Here is a 23,913-nt window from a genome sequence, read left to right as displayed (position 1 = left end):
GATTACATCACTTTGGTCCAATATTTGCACTCAATATTTGTTTGTTTGTTTATTACATTTATAAACCGCACCATCCAAAGGCTCTGGGCAGTGTACAACAAATTTTAAAAGACGTAAAAACACACACCATTTAAAATCCAATGCTAAAAACCATATAAAAACAATTCAAACACAATTAAAAACCATTTAAAATGAATTAAAATACTTTAAAAAACAATTTACAAAACTTGGAAGGCCAGGCCAAACAAGCAAGTTTTTAGGGCTCTCTTAAAGGCCGACAGCGAGCCTAATATACTCGGCTCAATCTGTCTGTCAATTGTCATAATTACATTTAAATAAAAGAAGTTTACCCAAACTGGGAACACGTCCTTCCCTAACGGAAAGGAAGAGCCTTCGCCATCATTTGACGTATTACATGACAAATCACCCTAGCCTCACCTATGCCATTGCTTAGAGGCATAGCGATAATTGAACAAGGTGTGGGTGTGGGGGGGGCAAAATGTCCCCAGGCCCCTGAGGGAAGGGGGCCCCACTGACTGGGCAATAGCTCTTTCTTTGCTTTCCTTCTCCCTGACTCACTGGCGTGCTGCTGGCACCTGACTGGAGGACTCATCTTGGCTTCAAGCCATGGTATATAGGTTTAAAAAATGTTTCTGAAGTCAGGAAATGCACATGTGCAAGTGTGTGGAGGAAAGCGTCTGCATGAGTGGGGAGTGTGTGATATTATTTTCATAAGAGTAAGAGAAAGGGTATGCCCAAAATCTTTTATTTTTCCGCATGCCCTTACAGTTCTTCTGCAGCAAAGAGAGGGGAGGGGAGGGGGCATCTTTGGCAGGGAGCCCAGCAGGGACCACACCACATTTTGCCCAGGCCCCACTCCAACCTTGCTGCCCAACCTGTGTTCCTCATCCTGGCCTGCCTCCTTCTCCCCAGTCCACACCTATGTGTGCTGCCTCCAGTTTTGCCGACCAGCTGCCGCCACCACGTTCTCCCTTCCAGGGCACTTTCCAGATGAACCCTGACCACCGGATCTGCCGTGTCACTACAGATCTGCTAAGTGGGCTTCCGTACTTCCTGTGTTGTGACACCGCAGCCCCTGCTCTGACAGCAAGGTGCCGTTCACATTTCCGATGTCTTGCTTCGGATTTCATTTTTGTGATTTAGTGCTACAAAGTGGCAAGTCCGTTGCAGAAAGATAGCTGTGTTTTCCCAGTGTAGGAGTTTGAGATTCTGGGGATCATTTTCAATACGATCCTGCCAAGCCAAAGCATCTTACTGCCGTTCTAGGGTGTCATCTGGAAAGCGCCCAGCACCAAAAGTGGATAAGCTGGAAAGGACAGTGGGGTGGCAACAAGAGACAAGGACTGGCAACTAAAGGCAGTGCACGCTGCCTAATACAGTAAACAGTGGTGCATGCTGGCCCCAGGACAAGGACAGAGCACATGTGCGGCTGCTTCCTCCTTGCTGTCTCAGGCAACGTGCCCTGCCTCCAGTTTTGCCAGCCCCAGTTCTCTCACTGCCACCTCGCTCTCTTCCAGCACCAGGCTTGACCACTTTGGTGCTGGAGGGGAAAGCATGATGTCAGCAAGAGAACAGGGGCCAGCAAAACTAGAGGCGCTGCACACTGCCTGAGACAGCAAAGAGCAAGCCAGCCCCAGGGCATGAACATAGCCTGCACCCAGAAGGTGAGAGGAAAGAGGGGCAGTGTCAGTGCGGACCTATGGTCCAGTGGGCAGGGCTGAGGTGGAGAGGGCAGGGCTACATCAGGGGGTGGGGCCAGTGAGGGGTGTGTGAGGCGGTGCTTTGCACCTTGCCTTAAGCAGCAGCAAGCCACTTTTGCTCTAGTTGATCGACGCTGGAGTTGTAGTTAAAAAAAGAAATAGATCCCACAAGCTTGAAATCTGCCCACTTAGTGGAGCTTATGAGATAAGTTCAGTGAACAATCCCATCTCTCCGTTTCTTCCATCAATTAAATGTCATCATAATGCCCTCCACTTCCTCTGTCCAACCAGATACCAATCTATCTGCTCTCCTGAACATCATATGCAATATAGAGCCTAATGTACATGATGTTGGGACTGCACAGCAAAATTTAGGGCGTTGGTTCCCATTTTATCAGGCACTTGTGGCTCTTTTACCTTCACTGTACCTGCTAATTCAGGTTTGCCAGAATCCTGTCCACCAGGATGGCTACTTAACAAGAGCTGACAGCTGAGACTTTGAAACCAACCGGCCCCGTAGCATGTCTCTTTTTTTCACTTGGCTCATTGGACTGTGGATTTGGAGTGCAACAAACACTGAAATTTAAAACAAGAAACACACTGGGATGCAGGTCAAGTAAAGTAATTTCCCTTAAAATTTGCTAGCAAAAAAATATCAAAGTAGTTCCATTTATCCTACAGGAAAAGAAATACGGAACATGCTTCCAGCATTTAAAGCATAAAAAAGATGTTGGCTGGCATGATGAGGAAAATTATTCAAAACAGCCTAACTTGTCATTTTAATTTCAATGGGACTGATTTAAGTAATTTCCCTCATTATGTCAACCATTGTTTCACTTGCTTCTGCAGGTCTTGCTTCCACAGATTTTTAAATCAGAAAGAATAAGGATTGTCACCTTTTTTGTGACAGGGCTCTTGTGCCTTTAACAACTACATGACCGGCAAAATTTTATCTTGGCACAGAGATGCTGTGATGGGGAAAATTTTGCTTGCAAAATTTTTTATTTTATTTATTTATTCATTGTTGGATTTCTATACCACCTTTCATTAAAAACAACCCCAAGGTGGTTTACAAAAGTTAAAAACACAATAAAAATGACAATTAAAATATTAAGCTAAAAATATAAAACAACTCTAATTTAAAAACTATAAAATATAAGCATAAAAACACATAGAAGCAGCATAGAAACGGTCATGTAAAAGCCTGGGTAAAAAGCCAAGATTTAAGAAGCTTTCTAAAAACTGTGATGGAGTCCTCAGAGCGAATGGCCACTGGGAGAGCATTCCAAAGTCTGGGGGCAACAATAGAGAAGGCCCTGTCCCAAGTGCACGACAGACGAGCCTCCTTCATTGTAGGCACCCGGAGCAGAGCCCCCTCAGATGACCTTGTCAAGCCGGCAGCAACCCTTGGGAGCAGGTGGTCCCTCAGATACCCCGGGCCCATACCGTTAAAGGCTTTAAAGGTCAAAACCAGCACCTTGAATTGGACCCGGAAACAAACTGACAGCCAGTGCAGCTCTTTCAGGATGGGTGTGATGTGCTCCCACCGGGCAGCTCTGGACAAAACCCTCGCTGCCGCGTTTTGCACTCGCTGCAGTTTCCGGATATTCTTCAAGGGCAGCCCCACGTAAAGCGCGTTACAGTAATCCAGCCTTGACGTGACTAAGGCATGGGTAACTGTGGCCAGATCTGCCTTCTCTTATTGTTAAAGGGAATGTAAATTCACAAGAGCCCCACCAGCCCCACCCCATTTTCTAGCATTGCCAGCGTATCCCCTTCAGCCCCTATCACATCATGCCAACTCAGAAGCTACCTCAGCCAAATCATTTCACATCTGACCAGGGATCATGTCCCATGGTCAATCCCCTGCTTCCTATTAAACATCAGCCCTATTCAGATGTTATGAGCACAAGCAGCATTCACGCTTACAGCTCTGGAAGCAGAGAGGAAGTCCCGCCCCACCGCTGTCACTCACCCCCTCCTGCTGGCCACTCATAGTTATGGCTCTGTTTGTGTGAAGGGAGAAGTGTCATAGCTGTGATGGTCACAGTGCTTCCATGGGCAGCAACCTGGATCACCCAAGGCTGCCACTCACAGAAGTGCCGGATATCACAGTTACGGCGCTTCCCCTTCACAAAATGGAGCGGTATCCATGAGCGGCTGGCTCATGGGGGTGAGTGATAGCTCCAGGCGGGTTCCTCCACACTTCTGGAGAGCAAAACATCCCATTTGCTTGACTGAAGCGCCAGACTCAGTATTCATCTCTCTCTCTCTCTCTCTCTCTCTCTCTCTCTCTCTCTCTCTCTCTCTCTCTCCAAAAACAAAAACACTAAACTGTAAAAGAGCCCCATCTCTTTCATAAACTAAAGAGAATGGACTTTGAGGTATAAGGAAGGATTACTCTCTGACATGCCAAGTGGAGACAGAAAACTGCCTCTGATTTTTATGTGGGAAGTCTCTGATGCTGCACCCTAAGATCCATACCCAGGGCCACTGACAAGGGATACCCAGAAATTAATTGTGAGGGTTCTCGAGCTCAAAAAGACTCTCCCATAGTCAGGAATTTCACACACACCCTCTGAGTCTTTCATTCAAACAGTCAGGGGTGGCCCTTTCAAGAGGCGAGGCAAAGCAGTTGCCTCAGGCGGCAGATTACTGAGGCACCAGCAGGATGGCAAGATTCCACCCTGCCGGCCGATCCAACTCTTTGGGACCAATCTGACCCTAGCAAACTTTGCAAGGAGCACATCTCTTCACAAGCTTTGCAGACCTTGCAAGAAGCAGAGCCTGCTGGCAACTTTCTCTCCTCCCTGCCCCCATGCACTTTCAAAACTTGCACAAGTTGGTTTTGAGAGAGGGCTGGCCCCAGGGGTGTAGCTATAGCTGAGCAGTTGGGTACAGAGAACCTAGGCCTCCCAACTCCTGAGGGCCCCCAGCTCCATCCCAAACTATTTTCTTCATTATGTCCCCCACTCTGAGGGGCTGCCAGGGAGAGGAGCAAACATGGACCCCTTCTCCGCTAGCTACACCCCTGGCTGGCCCCACTAGGAGCAATGGGGCAAGGCAACATTTTGTATCTCACCTCAGATGCCACAATGCCTTGGGTCACCTCTGCAAACAGCATATCAGGCCAGGAGATCTTGTCAGCAATTCTCTCCGCAAAGCTAAGGGCCCATCCAGCTTTTGTACCATAGCTACAGGAGTGCTTCAGGGCAGCTCTGGATGCTTCTGGAGATACAGTCTATTATTGGGTGCTATCCAAGAGAAGTTGACAAGAGAGGTTGTTCCTGCCTAGCCAGGGGCGTAACTATAATAGGGCAAGGGGAGACAGTTGTCTGGGGGCCTACTGCCTTGCCCCCCCCAGAGACAAGTCACATGACTGACTCCCCCAGCTGTGCACCCCCCTGGGCTTCCTTCAGTTGTATTCATCCTCCGAAATTGATGTGAGTGTTAAGACCTGGAGCTACCAGAACAGCATGTCTTCCTCTAGTACCATTAAATGACTTGCATTATCCACAATTTTAAGATTTCTTTACTTCATGAGCTGAGCTTCAATGAGGGGGCCCCCCACTTTAAAATCTTGTTTCTGGGCCCACTCCAACCTTGCTAAACCCCTGTGCCTAGCTAAGCCTTGATCCTAAAAACACAAATATAGATGCACTACAATCAGGCATGCAGCGTCCCCCTGAAATCAGTAGGACTGCCAGTCAGGGGTTCTTGAAGTGAATATATAAGCATTTGGGTGATATTTGTGTGTAAACAGAAAGAACAATGAGTATTGTTCTCTTCAATAAGATGGATGCAGGCAAGCAGGAAGTGTGTTATTCAAGATTCCCCAGAGAGTCGCTGGCAGATCTGGGAACTAAACCCAGATCTCTCACCAGCATCCTGGTCTTAGCCACAGGTTTCCCTCCTCCCACAGCTTTGCATTGGAAAGATGGCAAATAAATATATTCAGCAGCCACAAAAGCACTTGGGATTCTCTTAGAAGCAGCGGGTGGACTGCAGCTCCTCAGCAATGCTCGTAGGTGGCACAGGCCAAGTGACGAAGGAATTAAGGGTTGAAGTGATGATTATAATCACACAACCAGACTCCTGAACCCCCAGGGCAGAGAACCTCGACTCCAGTGCTCTGGGTTAAAGAGTTTCCTGGACGTCACTCATGTGCTTGACTCATTCCTGCCTTTGCAACTGAGTAATTAAGCAGCCCAACTGTTGCACTGATAAAACCTCAATCCCACGGTCCAGCATCCACAATTTTCTGGGCAGCTCATACACAGAGATGCATTAGTCCAGAAAGGGTTCTGCACTTTTAAAATCTGGATAACATTCCAAGATATTTTATGCTCTCACAGCTCCAGGTCCTAGATTCATGTAAAAACTTCAGGGCATGTTTGCAAGCAACCTTAGCCAAGCAGAAATCAGTGCTCGTTCTAGTTTTGTGATGCCTGAGTGATGGCTTATTCTACAGGACAAAATGTCAAGCAGCCAGGACTGCCAGGCCTCTGTTTAACAAGCTGTCACATCACAATGAAGGGCAAGAGACAACATTCAACCTATGCATGCAAATTCAGAAATAAGCCTTGCCTGAAACTCGAGCAAGAGTGCATAGAACTGACATCTCAATGGGCTGGTTCACATGATGGATCTAATATTAGTTTGATGGAACTGGAGCTCCCCACTGTGTGCACGCGCTCCCACAGACCATGTCATGTGCTGATTTTGTGCTGATCTCCTATTGGCAACACATCAACCCAACATGAAGCCAAGACTCATAATCAGGATCTGAAGTTGGCTTGACCAAGTTGTGTTCATGTCGGGTTGGCACGTTGCCAACCAGAGATTGGCAGAAAATCCTGAGTTCACGCAACACACTCCATGGGAGTATGCGCATGATGGGGATCTCCAATTTCTATCAAACTAACATTAAATTCATTGTGTGAACTAGCCCAAAATCTCAGGATTTCCATCATACAAGGAGTCAAGGACTTTCTCTCTCAGGAGGCAGGAGTAGGTTTTAGAGTAGGTGGCCATTCCTCCCTGATTCTGCTTCCTCAAGCCAGTTTTTGAATGTTTCTTTATTAGTATGATGGTCACACTGCTCTAGTCTCCCCTGTTCCACCCTTTCCTCTAAGCTTGTGAAAGAGGCATCTTGTGGGGCTTCTCGGTTTCTGTTGGCTGATCATCACTAGTGTGATGATCAACTCTGAGTCACTAGTGTGATCAAAGCATGCTGTGGTCCTGACTGATCCTGCCCACTCTAGGGTCTATCACAGAGGCAAATGCTCTCTGCTGTCTCCCCACCCGCTCAACACACAAAAACATTTCAGGCCCTAAGAACTGCGACCCCTCTCAAAGCCCAAAAGTCAGCAAGCAAATACAGGCCAATAAATTGTAGTATTTAAAGTAAGGTTGAGTTGGTACAAGACTTCAAACTTTAATTATTCTAAGATGTTTTATTTTATCTTCCTTTTAGGTATGAGCTCATACAAGTTTGTATTCATGAAGGTAAGCATAGGCTTCTTTATGAGAAGCAGAAGAGGACAGGAAGCATTTGTGGATCCTGAAGAGAAAAGGAATCTTTTGATTTTCTAAGTACCAAAAATTAATCAGGACTCTACTAAATCTCTCAGACAGCCCCTTTTCATCCCTTGTACTTAGTGACCTTCAAGATCACCAGAGAGCACTCTCTTGGCTCACCATCCACACATCAAGTTGTGTGGGAAAAGAAGGGCTCACGGGGAAGCAGTTTTGGTGGCCACCCCACAATTGCAGAACTTCCTTCCCTAGAAGTTTGTCACCATCCATGCCTGCGTATTTTCCAGCAAAGCTGTAAAACCTTCCTCCTTGGGCTGTCATTCGACAGCTAGGATGAAGTAGCTGTCAGGCAATTTTGATATAATCTGGAATTTTGTTTTTATAGTATATGCTTTATTTTATATTTTTAATGGTTGTTGCCACCCCCTGAGTCCTTGGAAAGGGTAGGACAGAGATACTTCTGGTTTTAAGCCCAACTGTGAATGATGGGCTTACGTAATGTGTAGCTAGGAGAGAGAGAGAGAGGCAGACAGACAGACAGAGACTCCAATCCCATCCTATAAAACATTAAAGTGGCAATCCTATGCATACTTGCTTGTTAATAAGCTCTGTTGAACTCAGCAAGGTTTGCTTCTCAATAAACATGCACAGTACCAGGCCCTATGTAGCCCTCATGCCCTTGCACAGTAGAAGAGACCTCTCATATAGCATTTGCACTGGGGCAGAGTCTGCATTTTAGTATTCTGGATATTGGCCACTGCACTGGCAATTTTGAGAGGGGAGGAGGAGGGAGAGGTGGATGCCTCTATCTTCTTGTGATTGCAATGTCATCTCTCTGTAATAGCACACCTTCGATATACCTGAATCCTTCCTGATGATATTAAGATCCCAGTACAGTATTTTTCAAAAACTTTAAATTCTGAGCATGAGCAACTTAACCAGACACCTGGAAATAGCCCCTGCTCTAGAACATTCCCCATGAAAAGGCAGAGAATCAAAGACTTAGCAGCTTAGGTACACACATTAAAAGTTAATCTTATATTCTTAGACGTTTGGGGCAAGCAGTCAGTGGGAGTGTTACTGTGTTCCCCCATTCAAGACCAGGGCACATCCAGGTGTTTCTTTGTCCATCCCGCTCCCTTGTTGTCTTTCTCCCACAACTGGCTCCTTTCTAAAAACACACCCAGCCCATTCTGCAAAATCTTAATTTCTGCCTTTCAAGCAACAGGAATAATGAGGCCATAGGTAAATGCCTAGAAGGTAAGTAGATCCCAAGGCAGACAGAATTCCTGTACTTTGGGATGCATACAGACATACTTTGAGCTGGCTGCTCTCACGTGCACCCTAACCCAGGCTACGGAAGCCCAACCTGGGTTAGGCTGCATGTGAGAACTGCCAGGATCAGGCCTGATCCTGGTGGGGCAGCGCTGCCTAGCCCTGCTTTAAAACACGGCTCTTAGCTAGGATTAAAGGCTCAAGTGAGCCCTTAACCTGGGCTCTGGGATCATGTGTTTGTTGGGGCTGTGTTCAGCTCCAGCAGACACAGAGATGGGCACCTAGAGCACCTGTCTCTCCTGGGGGAATCCCTCAATGCATTGTGAGATATCCGGAGGATATCATCCCGGCCTCTGGAACACCACACTGTTCCACTCAGTGGTGATCCACACTCCCAGCAAGGTCAACCGCTCGTCTGGGGGGGAAGGTGCATTTCTTAATTTTAACTAAGTGGGAAACCTCTTTTGATGTAACCTCTTTATTTTAATTGCTATTTGCTAATAGCAGTTAAATAGCAATTTGCTAATACCATATTTTTAGGAATATTTTAATCATAGAATTGTTAATTCAGGTTTGGACCATTCATCTTTTAAGTGCTACGCTTATGTTCTGCTTTAATCTTGTTATATTTATTTCTTCCTTAATTCATAGTAGATGTAATTGTGACTCCTAAGAGCCATTACTGCATCTTCTAACAATCAATTTTTAAGATTTGAACTATTGTTTCTCTAACTGTCTTATGGTTATTTTCACTTTGATTTGTAATTTTTATGTTTGTGCCACATTCTATACCAATTGTAATTTCTGGAGTGCATACAAAGGCAGCCCCATGTAGAATGCATTACAGTAGTCAAGTGCAACATACAACGTATGCTGGGAAGTGAACACATATGTTGAACTTTGAGCTGGGAATCTGTTGGCAGACCATAGCACTTGTGCAACAACGTTCACTACACCCTATACAGATGTACAAATTGCTGTCCAGAATCAAGCTCAGGGAGAACTGATTCTGATAGTTTACCACAGAAGTCAGCTGTACACAGTGCCGAATAGCTGGTGTTTAAGAACATAAGAACAGTCCTACTAGATCAGGCCCAGGCCTATCTAGTCCAGCATCTTGTTTCACACAGTGACCCACCAGATGCCTCTGGGGAGCCCACAGGCAAGAGCTGAGGTCATGCCCTCTCGCCTACCGTTGCTCCCTAGATCACCTTCCTTATGAGGCAAGGCTACAACACCTGGGGCTTTTTAGTTTAGAAAAAAGACGACTGTGGGGAGACATGATAAAGGTCTATAAAATCATGCATGGTGTGGAGAAAGTGGTAAGAGAGAAATTCTTCTCCCTCTCACATAACACTAGAACCAGGGGTCATCCCATGAAATTGATTGCCAGGAAATCTAGGACCAACAAACAGAAGTACTTTTTCACACAACACATAATCAACTTGTGGAATTCTCTGCCACAAGATGTGACAGCCAACAACCTGGATGGCTTCAAGAGGGGTTTGGATAACTTCATGGAGGAGAGGTCTATCATCGGCTACTAGTTGGAGGACTATAGGCCACCTCCAGCCTCAAAGACAGGATGCCTCTGAGTACCAGTTGCAGGGGAGTAACAGCAGGAGAGAGGGCATGCCCTCAACTCCTGCCTATAGGCTTCCAGCAGCATCTGGTGGACCCCTGTGTGAAACAGGATGCTGGACTAGATGGGCCTTAGGCCTGATCCAGCAGGGCTGTTCTTATGTTCTTATGGTATTGAGAGGCATAGTGCCTCTGAGGCTGGAGGTGGCCCACAGCCACCAGACTAGTAGCCCTTGAATTTGTCTAAGCTCCTTTTAAAGCCATCACCATATCCCATGGTGGCCATCACTACATCTCATGACAAAGAATTCCATAGATTAAGTATGCGCTGTGTGAAAAAGTACTTCCTCTTGTCATTCCTAAATTTCATAACCTTCAGTTTCATGGGATGACCCTTGGTTCTAGTGTTGTGAAAGAGGGAGAAAAACTTGCATGGAATTGGCCTTTTTCACCGCTGCTGCACACTGAATTGACACTTTCAATGAGTTGTCCACCATGACCCCAATATTTGTCTCCTGGTCAGTCACTAACAGCTCAGATCCCATCAGCATATATGTGAAGTTGGGTTGGGTTTTTTTGTTCCAATATACATCACTTTACACTTGCTTACATTGAACCGCATTTGCCATTTTGTTGCCCACTCCCCCAATTTGGAGAGATCTTTTAGAGTTCGTCACAATCCACTCTGGATTTCACTAGCCTAAATAGTTTTGTGTCATCTGCAAATTTGGCCACTTTGCTGCTTACTCCTACTTCTAGATCATTTATGAACAAGTTAAAGAGCACTGGTCCCAGTACCAATCCCTGGGGGACCCCACTTCCTACTTCCCTCCATTGTGAAAACTGTCCATTTATTCCTACTCTCTGTTTCCTGTCCTTCAACCAGTTACCAATCCACCTGTCCCCTTATCCCATGACTGATAAGTTTACTCCAGAGCCTTGGTGGGGGACCTTGTCAAAAGCTTTTTGGAAGTCCAAGTATACTATGTCAACCGGATCACCTTTATCCACATGCCTGTTGACACTCACAAAGAACTCCAAAAGGTTACTGAGGCAAGACTTGCCCTTGAAGAAGCCATGCTGGTTCTCCTTCAACAACGCCTTTTCTTCTATATGTTTTCATAATCACAAACCCACTTCCATTTAGAGAGCATTTAAAAAACTCTTTAAAACATCATTTTAAAAAAACAAAGCAATGTTGAATGAACACATTGTATGCGTAGCTTTAAAAAGTTGTGTTTTTTTCTTAAGTACATCTCCTACCTGAAGACTGTTGGTGGGCGTGGAGTACAGCAAGACAGTTGAGATCAGAATTCAAATATCTGATAAATATTGTCTGTCAAATGCATTGTGAAGGCTAGGGGGAAGCCAGGCTTCCTCACAAAAGAAAAAGAAACTCATCAAGTCCAAGTATGCACACTCCCTTTAATAGTTCTAGACAAGAGGAAATTTCAACAAATACAGTTTGTCCTACAGGCAGAGGCGTAACTATAGGGGGGGGCAGGGGGGGCACGTGCCCCGGGCGCCATCTTTTCTGGTCACATGGGGGGGCGCCGCCATGACCAAATTCTTTTTTTTTTAATTTATTTTTTTGTTAATACAAATGTTTCCTGCTCAGTGCAGCAGCACTGCAGCAGTCAAGGGAGCGCATCGGTGCCCCCTTCCCCACTAGCAGTCCCTTCCGTGCCGCCTGCACCCCCCCCATTGCTTTGCTGGCGCCTGGCGGCCAGTCAGTGGCCTGGCTTGGCAGTGGCGGCGGGCGCTTGTGAGGAAAAACCTAAGTATAATGTAGTATGTTGGGGGGGCGGTGGGCGCGGTGGGGGGGGGCGCCATTTCAGTGCTTGCCCCGGGCGCTGTTTTCCCTAGTTACGCCTCTGCCTACAGGGTAAGAAAACCTTTTGTACAACTATTTTTTCTTTTATTTATTTTAAAAGCATATATGCCACCATTCAATTAAAAACTCTCAGAGTGGTGAACATGAGTATTAAATATAATACAATATTTGAAGACTTCTGCATCATGCAAACAATATAGAATTCTATAGAATTCTATTATTCTGTACCATGTAAATTCATTTCATTTCATTCTTCAGATTTATATCCTGCTCTTCCTCTGAGGAGCTCAGAGCAGTGTACATGCTTATTTTTTTATCCTCACAACAACCCTGTGAGGTAAGTTAGGCTGAGAGATACATGACTAGCCCAGAGTCACCCAGTTAGTTACATGGTCGAATGGGGACTCGAACTCGAGTCTTCCCGGTCCTAGTCCAACACTAGTCCAACACTAGTCCTATGCTATACTGGCATAAATGACAGAAGCAATAGACTAAAATCCATCAGGACTGATAAAACCACGAAATTCAAACAAGCTTGCTAACCAGAGAGCCTGGGCAAATAAAAAAGTTCTTTGCCTGGTGCAAAAAAAAAAAAAAAAAAAAATCTGATTTGGTGCCAGGTGAGCCTTCCTGGGAATCAAAAGTAATTTATATTATGCCTGGAAATGGACCAGCAGCCAATGTGGCCGTTTTATGAACTGGCAAGATATGTTCCCTGTAACCAGTCTCAGTTAGTAACCTAACAGCTGTACTCGGTACCAGCTGAAGTTTCCAAGAAGTCTTCAAAGGCAGCACCACGTACAATGCTTTGCACTAGTCTAAACTGAGGTCATGAGGACAGATATTAAAGGCACAGGAACCATGTTGTCCTTTGCATCTAGTCACACTAATGCCTGGAACATGTCCAGGCTAGCAGTACAAGGATTGGGTTATCATGCATGCCAGGAGGGGACATTAACAGAGGACTCAGATGGGTATAAGAGTCATAGTGTCACAAACCTAGCCTTGTTTACAAGATTTTCCACCCACCACCAATGACTGTAGCTGCAGTATTGCTTCAAATATGGGGAGTAGCATTGCTAACTTTCAAATCTAGCTGTCCTTTAGCAGCAGTTTGATGTTCAGAAGAGAACCGAGCATTTTTGTCTTCAGAGCTAATGAAACCTGAACTGAATGAGGCCCATTCATTTTGGGTTCCATTCATTCTGAAACAAACCTGATGGCACATGAAAGGATCCAAATGGATATTAAAGGGGTCTTCATTTTCAGAACCCCACTCATTGTCCATTAGTTTTATTTATTTTTTTCACTTATTTTCTTGCTTCAATTTCTCTCTCTCTCTCTCTCTCTCTCTCTCTCTTTCTATGCCACTACCTAAGCTGACAGCAGGAGCTCCAAGGCACATCCACCTCCCTGGGGAGCACCATCATGAATATCCATAAGTTCCCTGACACGCAGCACCATCCAGGGCACACTGTGGGTTTAAAAAATTGCCTAGCATCGTGTTAATGTGTGTGTGTGTGTGTGTGTGTGAGAGAGAGAGAGAGAGAGAGAGAGAGCACTTTGCAGATAGTTCATTTTATCGTAACTGTTATATAGACCACTTTGATATTGTTTCTTTGTTTTGAATTGATCTTATTTTAAAGTAATGGCAGCCACAGCTTTAAAATAATAAATTTCTAAAATTTAAATAAATGCAAATAAATAAGAGGGGAATAAGCCCAAATAGTTGACAGAGGTTAGAAGATCATTATGGCAGGGATGGGGGGGTCCTTATAGTTGTCCACCCTAAAGCTATATGCTGAGGGGGAAAGAAAGCACTAGAGGCAAAGTTCTCAAATGGTTGTGACGCTGAAACCCCTCAGTCGATAATACAGCCTAACCAAGCTTAACAGTAACAAGTGTCACTGATGTTTATTGCTTTCACACAAAAGTGTCATGGGTGACAACAACCAGACAGTTTGACTGGCAGAGCTGCCGCGCTCACACATGTCCTCACTCTAGGGTGAAAAGAAATGGGATAATTGGGACCACATGTGTCCGTGGTCTGTTTAAAATGCTAGAAAACCCCCGGAGAAGCAACAGGCTTACCAACTACAGAGAGTTGTCCCTCCTCCTACCAGCATTGGCTCAGCTTGGTCTGTCATGTACCCTCATGTCTTTGCATTGATTGGGTGTTGTGCTGTGCTGTGCACAGTTCCTATATTTCCTAAGCCAATCAACTCACACAACAAGGTAGGATCAGGAAAGTGCTGGTGCTTCCAGCACCAACTGAAAGTACAATTGATTATGCTTCCCTACAGAGGTCCACACAGCCATAATATGCTGACTATCCAAACAGTTGCTCTGTACTGGAGATGGACACTCTTTTCCTTCCCAAGAGCCGTGCTATAACCCAGACACTAGCCTCGAGGCCAGAACTAAACACACTGCCCAATCCCTTCCTGGGTGGTCAGCTTTTATAATAAACTCAGTGCACCCAGCAATAAAGGCTTCACAGTTATAGAGCACATGCACTCAGACATGGCTGAGGCATCACATCTAAAAACCCCAAGGAGGAGTCACATTAAAATGCAGTTCCAAATATCTGTCTCTCACACAAGATCTGAACACAATTTCCTTTTCTTTATGTGGAAACTGTGGGCAAAATGTTTACCATGCCTTGATTAAAATCTGGTAGAGCTGCCAGGGACCAGATAAATTTGCTTCTTGGGTTGCATCTCCCTATGAGTCAGTGACTGGCTAAATAAACCAATAAACTCATGTCATACCATCTATAAATTGTCATAAGCAGAGACCAAGAAAGGGCTGTGGGATACATTTACTAAACCAAACCTTAGTGGTTGAAACAATTTGACATGGTATTACAGGAAAAACCATTAGAAGCTTTCTAATAGGAGGGTTTGCAGGATCCACGAGCAAGGGAGAAGAGTGACGCGAGACTTTGTCTAGGCTGGAAAACTCCACACTTTTTCAAGACTTGTTTCAGTGGATCAGAGAGCTGGTGTAGCTGAGTAGTTAACTTATGAATCAGGAAGTCCCTGTATTACTCTCACTTCTGCCATGCACTCGCTGAAAGCTACTTTTCTCTGTGCCCTCATCTGTAATATGGGGGTAGCGAGACTATATGAGTGTGAAGTATCTGTTTCTTCCACTAGCTATATTTCTCACGGTTGTTGGGGATACCTAGATACCTATATCAATGTGAAGTATTATATTTACCTGAATCGAAGATGACTCCTTTGGAGAGGAGAGCTGGTTTTGTGATAGCAAGCATGACTTGTCCCCTTAGCTAAGCAGGGTCCGCCCTGCTTGCATATGAAAGGGAGACTAGAAGTGTGAGTACTGTAAGATATTCCCCTCAGGGGATGGAGCCACTCTGGGAAGTGCAGAAGGTTTCAAGTTCCCTCCCTGGCAACATCTCCAAGATAGGGCTGAGAGAGATTCCTGCCTGCAACCTTGGAGAAGCCGCTGCCAGTCTGTGTAGACAATACAGAGCTAGATAGACCAATGGTCTGACTCAGTATATGGCAGCTCCCTATGTTCCTATGTAAGATGACCTCCTTAAAAAGTAAAGGCTAAATGCAGGTTATACCTGCATTCACTCAAAAGGAACAGGACTCTGAATTTAAGATAACCTCCTGATTTCTAATATCAAAGAACTTGGGGGGGGGACATCTTGGATTCAGGTAAATACAGTATTGTTATCTCTTCCACAAGCTGTTTGTCTCAATGTTGCTGTCAGGGTATCTAGAACCAATGCTAGCCTTCGTCCACAAAGGCCTAGCTGCCAAACAGCATTGGCTACAAATGTGTATGGTGCTAGCCGTGGATTCCATTGGACTCTCATGACATGAGAGCTCTTCAAAAATATACCATCCTCATCCAGCCCTTTTGTTAACCCCTGCTAATTGGGCAATGAGGCACCTTTTTAATGTGGTGATTCTCTTATATTTAGCAAGGGAAGAGCAACTGGCCCTATCCACCCCCAGTGGCTTTTGCTGGTGTCTATCTTGTGTTTCTTTTTAGAGTGTGAACCCTCCATCTTATCTATCTATCTATTTATTTATTTCTCTTAGACGTACCTGTCACTAATCCCATGCGTGGCAGCTCTCACGAGAGTTCACAAGCAGAAGCACCATGGTGATTGTGCAGTGGGGGTTTGATATGCAGATAGGGAGGAGGAGCCAATGGCACTGTGGTGTTTGGGCAGTGGGGATTCCATATGCAGATCGGGAGGTGGAGCATGTGATGGTTAAGGTCAGTTGGAATGCAACTGTTACTGGCCAGAAGATGTTCTTGATTGTAGAAGAGAGGAATCTATATATATACAAGGATAGCAGGCAAGGGTCTGCGAAGAGAGGGGTTGTGAGGGAGGAAAGAGCCCCTTCAGGAGAAGGAGGCTGCCGTTGTGTGAATTAGATGAGGAAACAACATAAACAAGATCTGTTAACTCAGGAAGAGAGGGAGAGGGAGAGAAAGGGGGAAAAGATAAGAAGAGAGGGAAAGAAGACAGAAGTGGAGGAAAGAGAGAGAGAAAGAAGGGAGGAGAAGGGAGAAAGAATGAAGGGTGATGGATGGGCCTGAGCCTGTCAGCAGCCTGGGGGGAACAGGTGGCCAACACAGCAGTGAGGAAGGACCCAGTAAACCGCTGCTCCTGCTCCTGTGGGGAGGAACAGGGCTTGGGTGAGGGTAGGGTGGTCTCTGGGGATAGGGTACTGCAGCTTGGACAATAGGCGCCAGGAATGCTGCAGCCATGACCAAGAGGGGTGAGAGGCATGGAAGCAACTGGATGGAGGAGGCGGAGCAGGAGTGCAGCTCAGGTGAGGGTGGAGAGATCTCTGAGGTGAGGGGGCTGTGACAGTGGGTGAGGGGAGCAATCAAGGACTAGCATGTAGGGATGGGCCCGGACCGGTCCGGACCTTGGTGGTCCGGATTGGGGGTGGGGGGTCGCTTTAAGAGCAGCGGGAGGGTTTACTTACCCCTCCCGCCACTTTCCCGATTTGGGGCCATAATTAGTATTGAAATTGGGGCGGCTGGATATCTCCCTGCCGCCCCTTCCCCGCTGCGGCTCACTCGGCAAAGCTCCCAGTAATGCTTTGTGTGCTTGCGCACGTCAGTGACGTGAAGCGCGCGCACAATGTGCACACGCGCAAAGCATTACTGGGAGCTTTGCCGAGTGAGCCGCAGCGGGGAAGGGGCGGCAGGGAGATATCCTGCCGCCCCAATTTCACTACTAATTTTGGCGCCAAATCGGGAAAGTGGCGGGAGGGGTAAGTAAACCCTCCCGCCGCTCTTAAAGCGACCCCCCACCCCAGTGCCGGACCGCAATGTGGCGGTTCCGTGCACACCTCTACTAGCGTGCAGATGCTCTGTGCGGGTTAAGCTAGTTTATTTATTATTTCTTGACGTAAACCGCTTTGGAAACCTTTGTTGAAAAGCGATATATAAATATTAGTTGCTGTTGCTGTTGCTGTTGTTTTGCAGCATCATTGCAGCATCATTGCCTGTAGCAGAAACGGGCAGCTTTGGCTGTTCTTCTTCTTTCTAGACCAACATAATTTGTAAAGCTATGAGGCAGAGCCATGGTTCAATGGTAGTACATGAGTTACAGCTCCCAGGTTCCTGAAGTCTCCAGCTAAGACTGGGAAAGTTTCCTGCCTGGAACGCTGCTGGAGAGCTACTGGCAATCAGCAGAGAAAACTGAGTGAAAGGGACCCAAGGCCTGACTCCAGAAAAGGCATCTTCATACGTTCATAATTTTGGCTTTCCAGTCCTCTGCAGCTCCTTGCAATGGATATCTCTCCAGTCTTCCCATTCTTCCTCTGATTCCTCCATCTAGCCTTTACCTTTCTTCTTCCCATTCTCAGGATCACTCTCTCATCTTATTTGCACATTATGTTAAAAGCACATACTGTGCACAGTGTCTGCCAGGGGCATATCTAGGGTCGGGCAGGCAGGGCACATGCCCTGGGCACCACCTCAAGGGGGGTGCCATTTTTAAAAATAATTTTTAAAAAAATGGCCGCCAAAAACAAAATGGCCACAACGCATTCTCAAATGACCTCTGTGAGGCCCTCGGCCATGCCAGGCCTCGCAGAGGCCATTTGAGCATGCGCGGCAGCCATTTTGTTTTCAGTGGCCATTTTCTTTAAAAAAAAAATTTTTTTAATGGCCACCGCACATGCCCAAATGGTCCCTGAGAGGCCCTAGAGGCCAGTGGGGGGAGGGGGAACCTTTGCAGACCCCCTCCCACAGCCTTTAGGAAGCCCCCCAAAGGGGCTACAGGTTATAGTTTATATATATATATATATATATATATATATATATATATATATATATATATATATATATATGTCACTGTACACATATTCAGATTGTCACTATGTACAGAGAATCAGGGCTTGTGAGTACTGAACTGAAGCTTATGAGCTAGGATTGTATTCATTCGCTCTTACTTTGCTTCTTGTGAGAAGTGAGTTAAATGTGATGTCTTAATAATATGGCTATTAATGGTGTTTGACTTTGAATCAGTGTGAAATCCTTAGTATTAAGGCCCACTGGGATTTTCTTGCTCTTTTTCTCTCATTTTAACTGTCTTTCTGAAAAACTAGAATATATTCCAAGCAGTGACACAGTTTACTCTGCATATCCTTTTAATTATTTTCAGAGTATCTGGGAAAAGTCAAAATCTTCATTTATTTTTAAAACTTATGTAATAGTGATGCTATAATGCATAGTAGAGAATTATACAGGCCCTTCTGTTTAGTTTTCCAAGTACACCTCCACATAGTATTTGGGTATTTCATGAGCCCAAGCATACTGAAATTTGTAGTTTTCCAGCATTTTTTGGTCTGGCTACATCCACTGCTAAATAGTTTTTGAAATATTAAAAGCTTGACTTGTATTTTTCAGCTGATAGTATGGTAAAGTTATCTGAAAGATGGGTGTCAGATGTTTGGACAGGCGGCGCAATTTCAGTGCTTGCCCTAGGCACTATTTTCCCTAGATACGCCTCTGGTGTCTGCACACACAGATCTAAATTCACGCATTATGTTCAATGCACATAAAGCAGTTCACTTCTTATCTGTACCCTGCATTTAAGGGAGCCTGCACCCAGGTTCATTTTTACGATGAATGCATGGATAGTCATCCACACAAACAACATGTATACCTGTATACACATATACAACATAATGTCTGAACAGTGGTTTTGTTGCAGTCCTTCTGTTTGAGATCCCTAGGCTTGTTTCTCTTATCCACTTCCTTTTTTAGGCCTTCTCCTTACCTAGGCCTCCTCTCCCCTGGCCAGTCCTTGTGTAGCAGCGAGGATCCTGGCTGGCTTTCTCACTTGTTCGATTTGGCTGCACACTCGCTGCCTCCCTGCAGGATGGTTGTGAGTGGCAGGGAGGGGGAGGGGCAGCGTGGCCCTGTGGGGTGGCATTAATTTGATAGTGGCAGCAATAGCAGCAGCAGAACCAGAATCTCACAGCAGACAGCAGCGGGATGGGCTTGGTAACAGTTTCTGTAGTTGTTGTGTGCTGCCGTTGGGGCAGCAGCTGCCAGCGGATCACTTGAGGTTTCTGGAAGAACAGGATATAAGCCCCAGAGATGCTGAAAAAAATATATAAAACACTCTAGATCTCATTACTGTCTAACATGTTTCATGATTGCATCTAAATTAGCTCTTCCTCAGAGGCGACCCAGATATATTCTGGGTGTGAAAAATCTTTCTCTCCTCAAGGAAAACAGAAAACAAGGAGAGCTGGAGTGTTCTTACAATGTTCCTTTTAGCACCTCTGGGGGCTTGCCTCCACTTTCCCCAGTTTTCACTTGATACTGCCCTTCCTTCCCCCGTATACACTTGAAGCTTCCCCCATCTGCCCCCTCCAGAGGCTGCAGCCACCCTGTCCACCCTCTCTGCATACTGATCAGAGAAGCAGCAGGAGCTGGTCTGTGGGAAGCAATGGCAGCAGTGCGAGTGGCAGAACAGCTCCAGAAGCAGCGTAGATCCGCCTCAGCCAGCAACCGTGAGTGTCATGAAAGTCCCTTAGCCTCTGCCTTATGCATGTGCACACCCGTGTATGGGTGTGTGTCTGTTGTACCCTATCTGTGACCTCTCTGCGTCTGCCTCTGGCTGGCTTTTTGAGCGGGATATGTTTGAGCTCCCTGCTTGGGAAAATCACCATTATTACTCATCTGTGAAAAGGGCAGATGTTTTCTAGAATGCCTCCTAAACATTTCATGGTATGCTGGCAGGTATGCTGGCATCGGGGTGGGGGGGGGCTGGCATCACTGAAGTCAAGGATCCAGCTTGATTAGAAGGGCCCACTGCTGGTCCCTAAACCATCTCTGTGCCATAGCCATGTGGTGGCAGCAGAGCAATTCTTTCAGGGCTCACCTGGATAAGAGGGCGCTCCTGGAGGGTAGTTTGCCAAGTGCCTCCTAAAACGTGAACCTGGCCTGTAGGGTATTGTATATGCATCTGGTTGTACACATGTGGGTTATACGTGTGTGTGTGTGTGTGTGTGTGTGTGTGTGTGTGTGTGTGTGTCAGACAGATGAGGGCTTGATGTGTAGTCTGTGACTGGGCTCACTTGCTTGAGTTATCTGCTCTGCATGTACTTCTAGTTATTGCTTTGTGCTTGTGATACAAGTGTAGTCTGGCTTGAATTTGATTGTACATAAGAACAGCCCAGCTGGATCAGGCCCAAGGCCTATGTAGTCCAGCATCCTGTTTCACACAGCAGCCCACCAGATGCCTCTGGGAAGCCAGCAGCCAAAAGATAAAAGCATGCCCTCTCTCCTGCTGTTGCTCTGTGGTATATGGGAAACATCCTGCCTCGGAGCCTGGAGGCAGCCTATAGCCATCAAGACGAGTAGCCACCCATAGACCTGTCCTCCATGAATATGTCTAAGCCCCGCTTAAAGCCATCCAAGCTAGTGGCTGTCACCATATCCCATGGCAGAGAATTCCACAGATGAACTATGCACTGTGTAAAAAAAAAGTACTTCCTTTTGTCAGTCCTAGATTTCCTGGCCATCAGTTTCAGAGGATGACCCCTGGTTCTAGTGTTGTGAGAGAGGGAGAAAAATGTCTCTCTATTCACTCTATCCACACCATGCATAATGTTAGACCTCTATCATCCATGTCTTCCAGGAGAGAGTTGCCTTTTTTTTCTAAACTGAAAAGCCCCAGCCTTGCCTCATCAGGAAGGTGCTCTAGGCAACTGATCATCTTAGTTGCCCTCTTCTGCACCTTTTGCTGTTCTACAATGTCCCTTTTGAGATACAGTGGCCAAAACTGTACACAGTACGTGAAATCTGGCCACACCATAGACTGGTATAGTGGCATTTTAATATTAGCAGTTTTATTTTCAATCCCCTTCCTCATTATCCTGAACATGGAATTAGCCGCTACACACCAAGTCAACACTTTCAAGGAGCTGTCCACCACAACCCCAAGATCCCTCTCCTGGTGACATTAAGCAGTAAAGCACATGTGCTTTATACAGCTATATACATTAAATGAACAGAGCATTATGTGGGCTACACCTCTTTACTGCTGAACCTGCCCATTTCCAGTTTTCCATATCTGACTCCACTCCTTGATCCACTGGGCACCAGCCCTAGGCCCCATCAAGGTACTAGTTTTTTAAAATATATATATATTTCCAGAACTGACAGCCCTACATTTCACTCACACCCTTATTTATTCTAGAAATGACTCCAAGCTGAGTCCTGCTTGAAATCTATGCAGACCTTTTTCTGCTTCTTCATTTGTCTTACACCTGGGCAAGAATACCTTGCATGTCTAGGCAAGAATGCTTCCCTAGATGTTGCATGGGGAGTGGGTACTCACCCTCCTCTGCTCTCAACCCACTGCAATAAATAGGGCACATTCTAGAGAGAGCACTATTTTAACTGTAATTAAAATTTATTTATTTTCATATTTATTAATTTCATCATATTTATATACCACCTAATATGTGTCTCTCCAGGCAGAGTATACAATTTAGAACACAACACAGAGTTAAAACAGAGTTAGAACAATGAAAAAAAGTTCACGGAATAAAAAGTTAAAATAATCTCATAGGTTAAAAAAAAATTAAACAATTTAAAATTAAGTTCAGTTAAAAGTCTGAGACAACAGGTGTGTCTTGAGGATCTTCCTAAAAGCAAACAGAGAAGGAGATGTTCTTATTTTGACAGGGAGCATATTCCAAAGCCCCTGGACAGCCATAGAGAAGACCCAGTCCTGAGTCACCATCAAATGAGCAACCATAACTGGACCTCTCCAGATGATCTTAATAGGCGGCAGCATTCATGACAAAAAAGGCACTCTCTTAAGTACCGTGGACCCAAGCCGTTGAGGGCTTTATAGGTAATAACCAGCACTTAGTATTTCGCTCAAAAATATATCAGCAGCCAGTGCAGTTCTTTTAAAACTGGTGTTATATGGTCCCTTCAGGTTATCCCAGAGACCAGTCTGGCTGCCACATTCTGTATCACTTGTAGTTTCCGGACTACGTACAAAGGCAGCCCCACGTAGAGTGCATTACAGTAGTCAAGCCTGGAGATTACCAGCATATGTACTATTGTTCTAAGGTCATTTATCTCCAGAAATAAACGTAGCTGATGTATCAGCCGAAGCTGATAAAAAGTGCCCCTGACCACTGCCTCAACCTGAGAGATCAGAGAGAGTTTTGGATCCAGGAGCACTCCCAATGTATCTGATCTTTCAGGGGGAGTGTAACTCCATCCAGAACAGGCAGATCTAAACCATCTCTTGGGTCCCAACCCCCCAAAGTCAGTACCTCCATCTTATTTGGATAAAACTTCAGTTTGTTCTCCCTCATCCAGCCCATTACTGCCTCCAGGCAGGCATTTAGGGAGGTTATGCCATTTCCTGATGAAATCAATTTCGAGAATAGACTTACGTATCATCAGCATATTGATAACACCCTGTACCAAATCTCCTGATGATCTCTCCCAGTGGTTTCATGTAGATATTAAAGAGCATTGGAGACACTGTGGAGTCTTCTGGAACTCCATACAGTAGTGCTTGCTTTGCAGAGCAGCAGTGTTGCTTTGCTCCAAGCGACACCATCTGGAATCTACCAGAGGGGCAGAAGCAGAACCACTGTAAAACAGTGCCACTCAATCCCACCTCCTAGGCAACCCAGGATACCATGGTCGATGGTATCAAAAGCCACTGAGAGATCCAAAAGGTTCAACCAGCAAAAATTTGAAAGGTTACATCCCTAGGGACATACCTGTATTTATATACCTTAACCACCACTGATATAAGCCCCATTCAGACATTGTGTTGTTGGAGTCTGTACACACATACATGTTTTTGTGTGAAATATTGTACCTGCGCTCATGTTAAAAGGGAACCTGAGTACAGGCCTCTCATATGCATGATACAGATAGGAGATGTACTGTTGTGCCTGCAACATAATAAGGTCATTCACACAACCATCAGCAGTATGGTTGGGGAGGGCCAGGAGGAAGGCAGAAGCCTACCTACCTTCCCCCACTTGATCTATGCTGCTCCTGGGCTCCACCACATCACACACCCACACGATTGGCACTGGCACTGTGGCAAGCCCAGAGGTGATCAGGAGCTGGGAGGAAGGAAGCCAGGCTGCTGGGTATCCCACAATGCACTGCACAAGTAGTGCAATGCACTGGGATATCTCCCTGCTGCTGGGACATTCTTTCCCCCCAGCTCTATGGATAAGATGGCTGCTGGCAGCCTGGGAGGAGCTGCCAGCAGTCCGCTCACCCACATGAGCAGTGAGTGAGGTAGGAAGTGCAAACACATCCTCTTACCTCATTGTAAGCCCAGGCAGAAAAACAGGGCCACCTGGAGGAGGAGTGCAATCCTGGCTCTTCTCATGACCAGCCCTACCCAGACTAGCCCTGTCCTACCTGGGTAGGGATTATAGTGAAAAACGA

General features: G+C 45.8%; 1 protein-coding gene across 4 annotated transcripts in view; it reads right to left on the bottom strand.

Annotated features, from left to right (window-relative positions):
- Positions 1 to 23,913, bottom strand: part of WNT6 (Wnt family member 6) — an 81,556-nt gene that overhangs the window by 46,637 nt on the left and 11,006 nt on the right. Inside the window, exon 2 of one of the 4 annotated variants that reach the window (XM_053284919.1) lies at positions 19,238 to 19,563. The exons of the other annotated variants lie outside the window; for them this stretch is intronic. Coding sequence (XP_053140894.1) covers positions 19,238 to 19,563 — 326 coding nt within the window. The remainder of the gene's footprint in view (positions 1 to 19,237; positions 19,564 to 23,913) is intronic. 4 annotated transcript variants of the gene reach the window in all.

The sequence above is a fragment of the Hemicordylus capensis genome, chromosome 1 (assembly GCF_027244095.1).
Source record: "Hemicordylus capensis ecotype Gifberg chromosome 1, rHemCap1.1.pri, whole genome shotgun sequence".
NCBI lineage: Eukaryota > Metazoa > Chordata > Lepidosauria > Squamata > Cordylidae > Hemicordylus > Hemicordylus capensis.
Note: the sequence above shows the minus strand (reverse complement) of the source record. Positions and strands in the feature narration are given on the sequence as shown.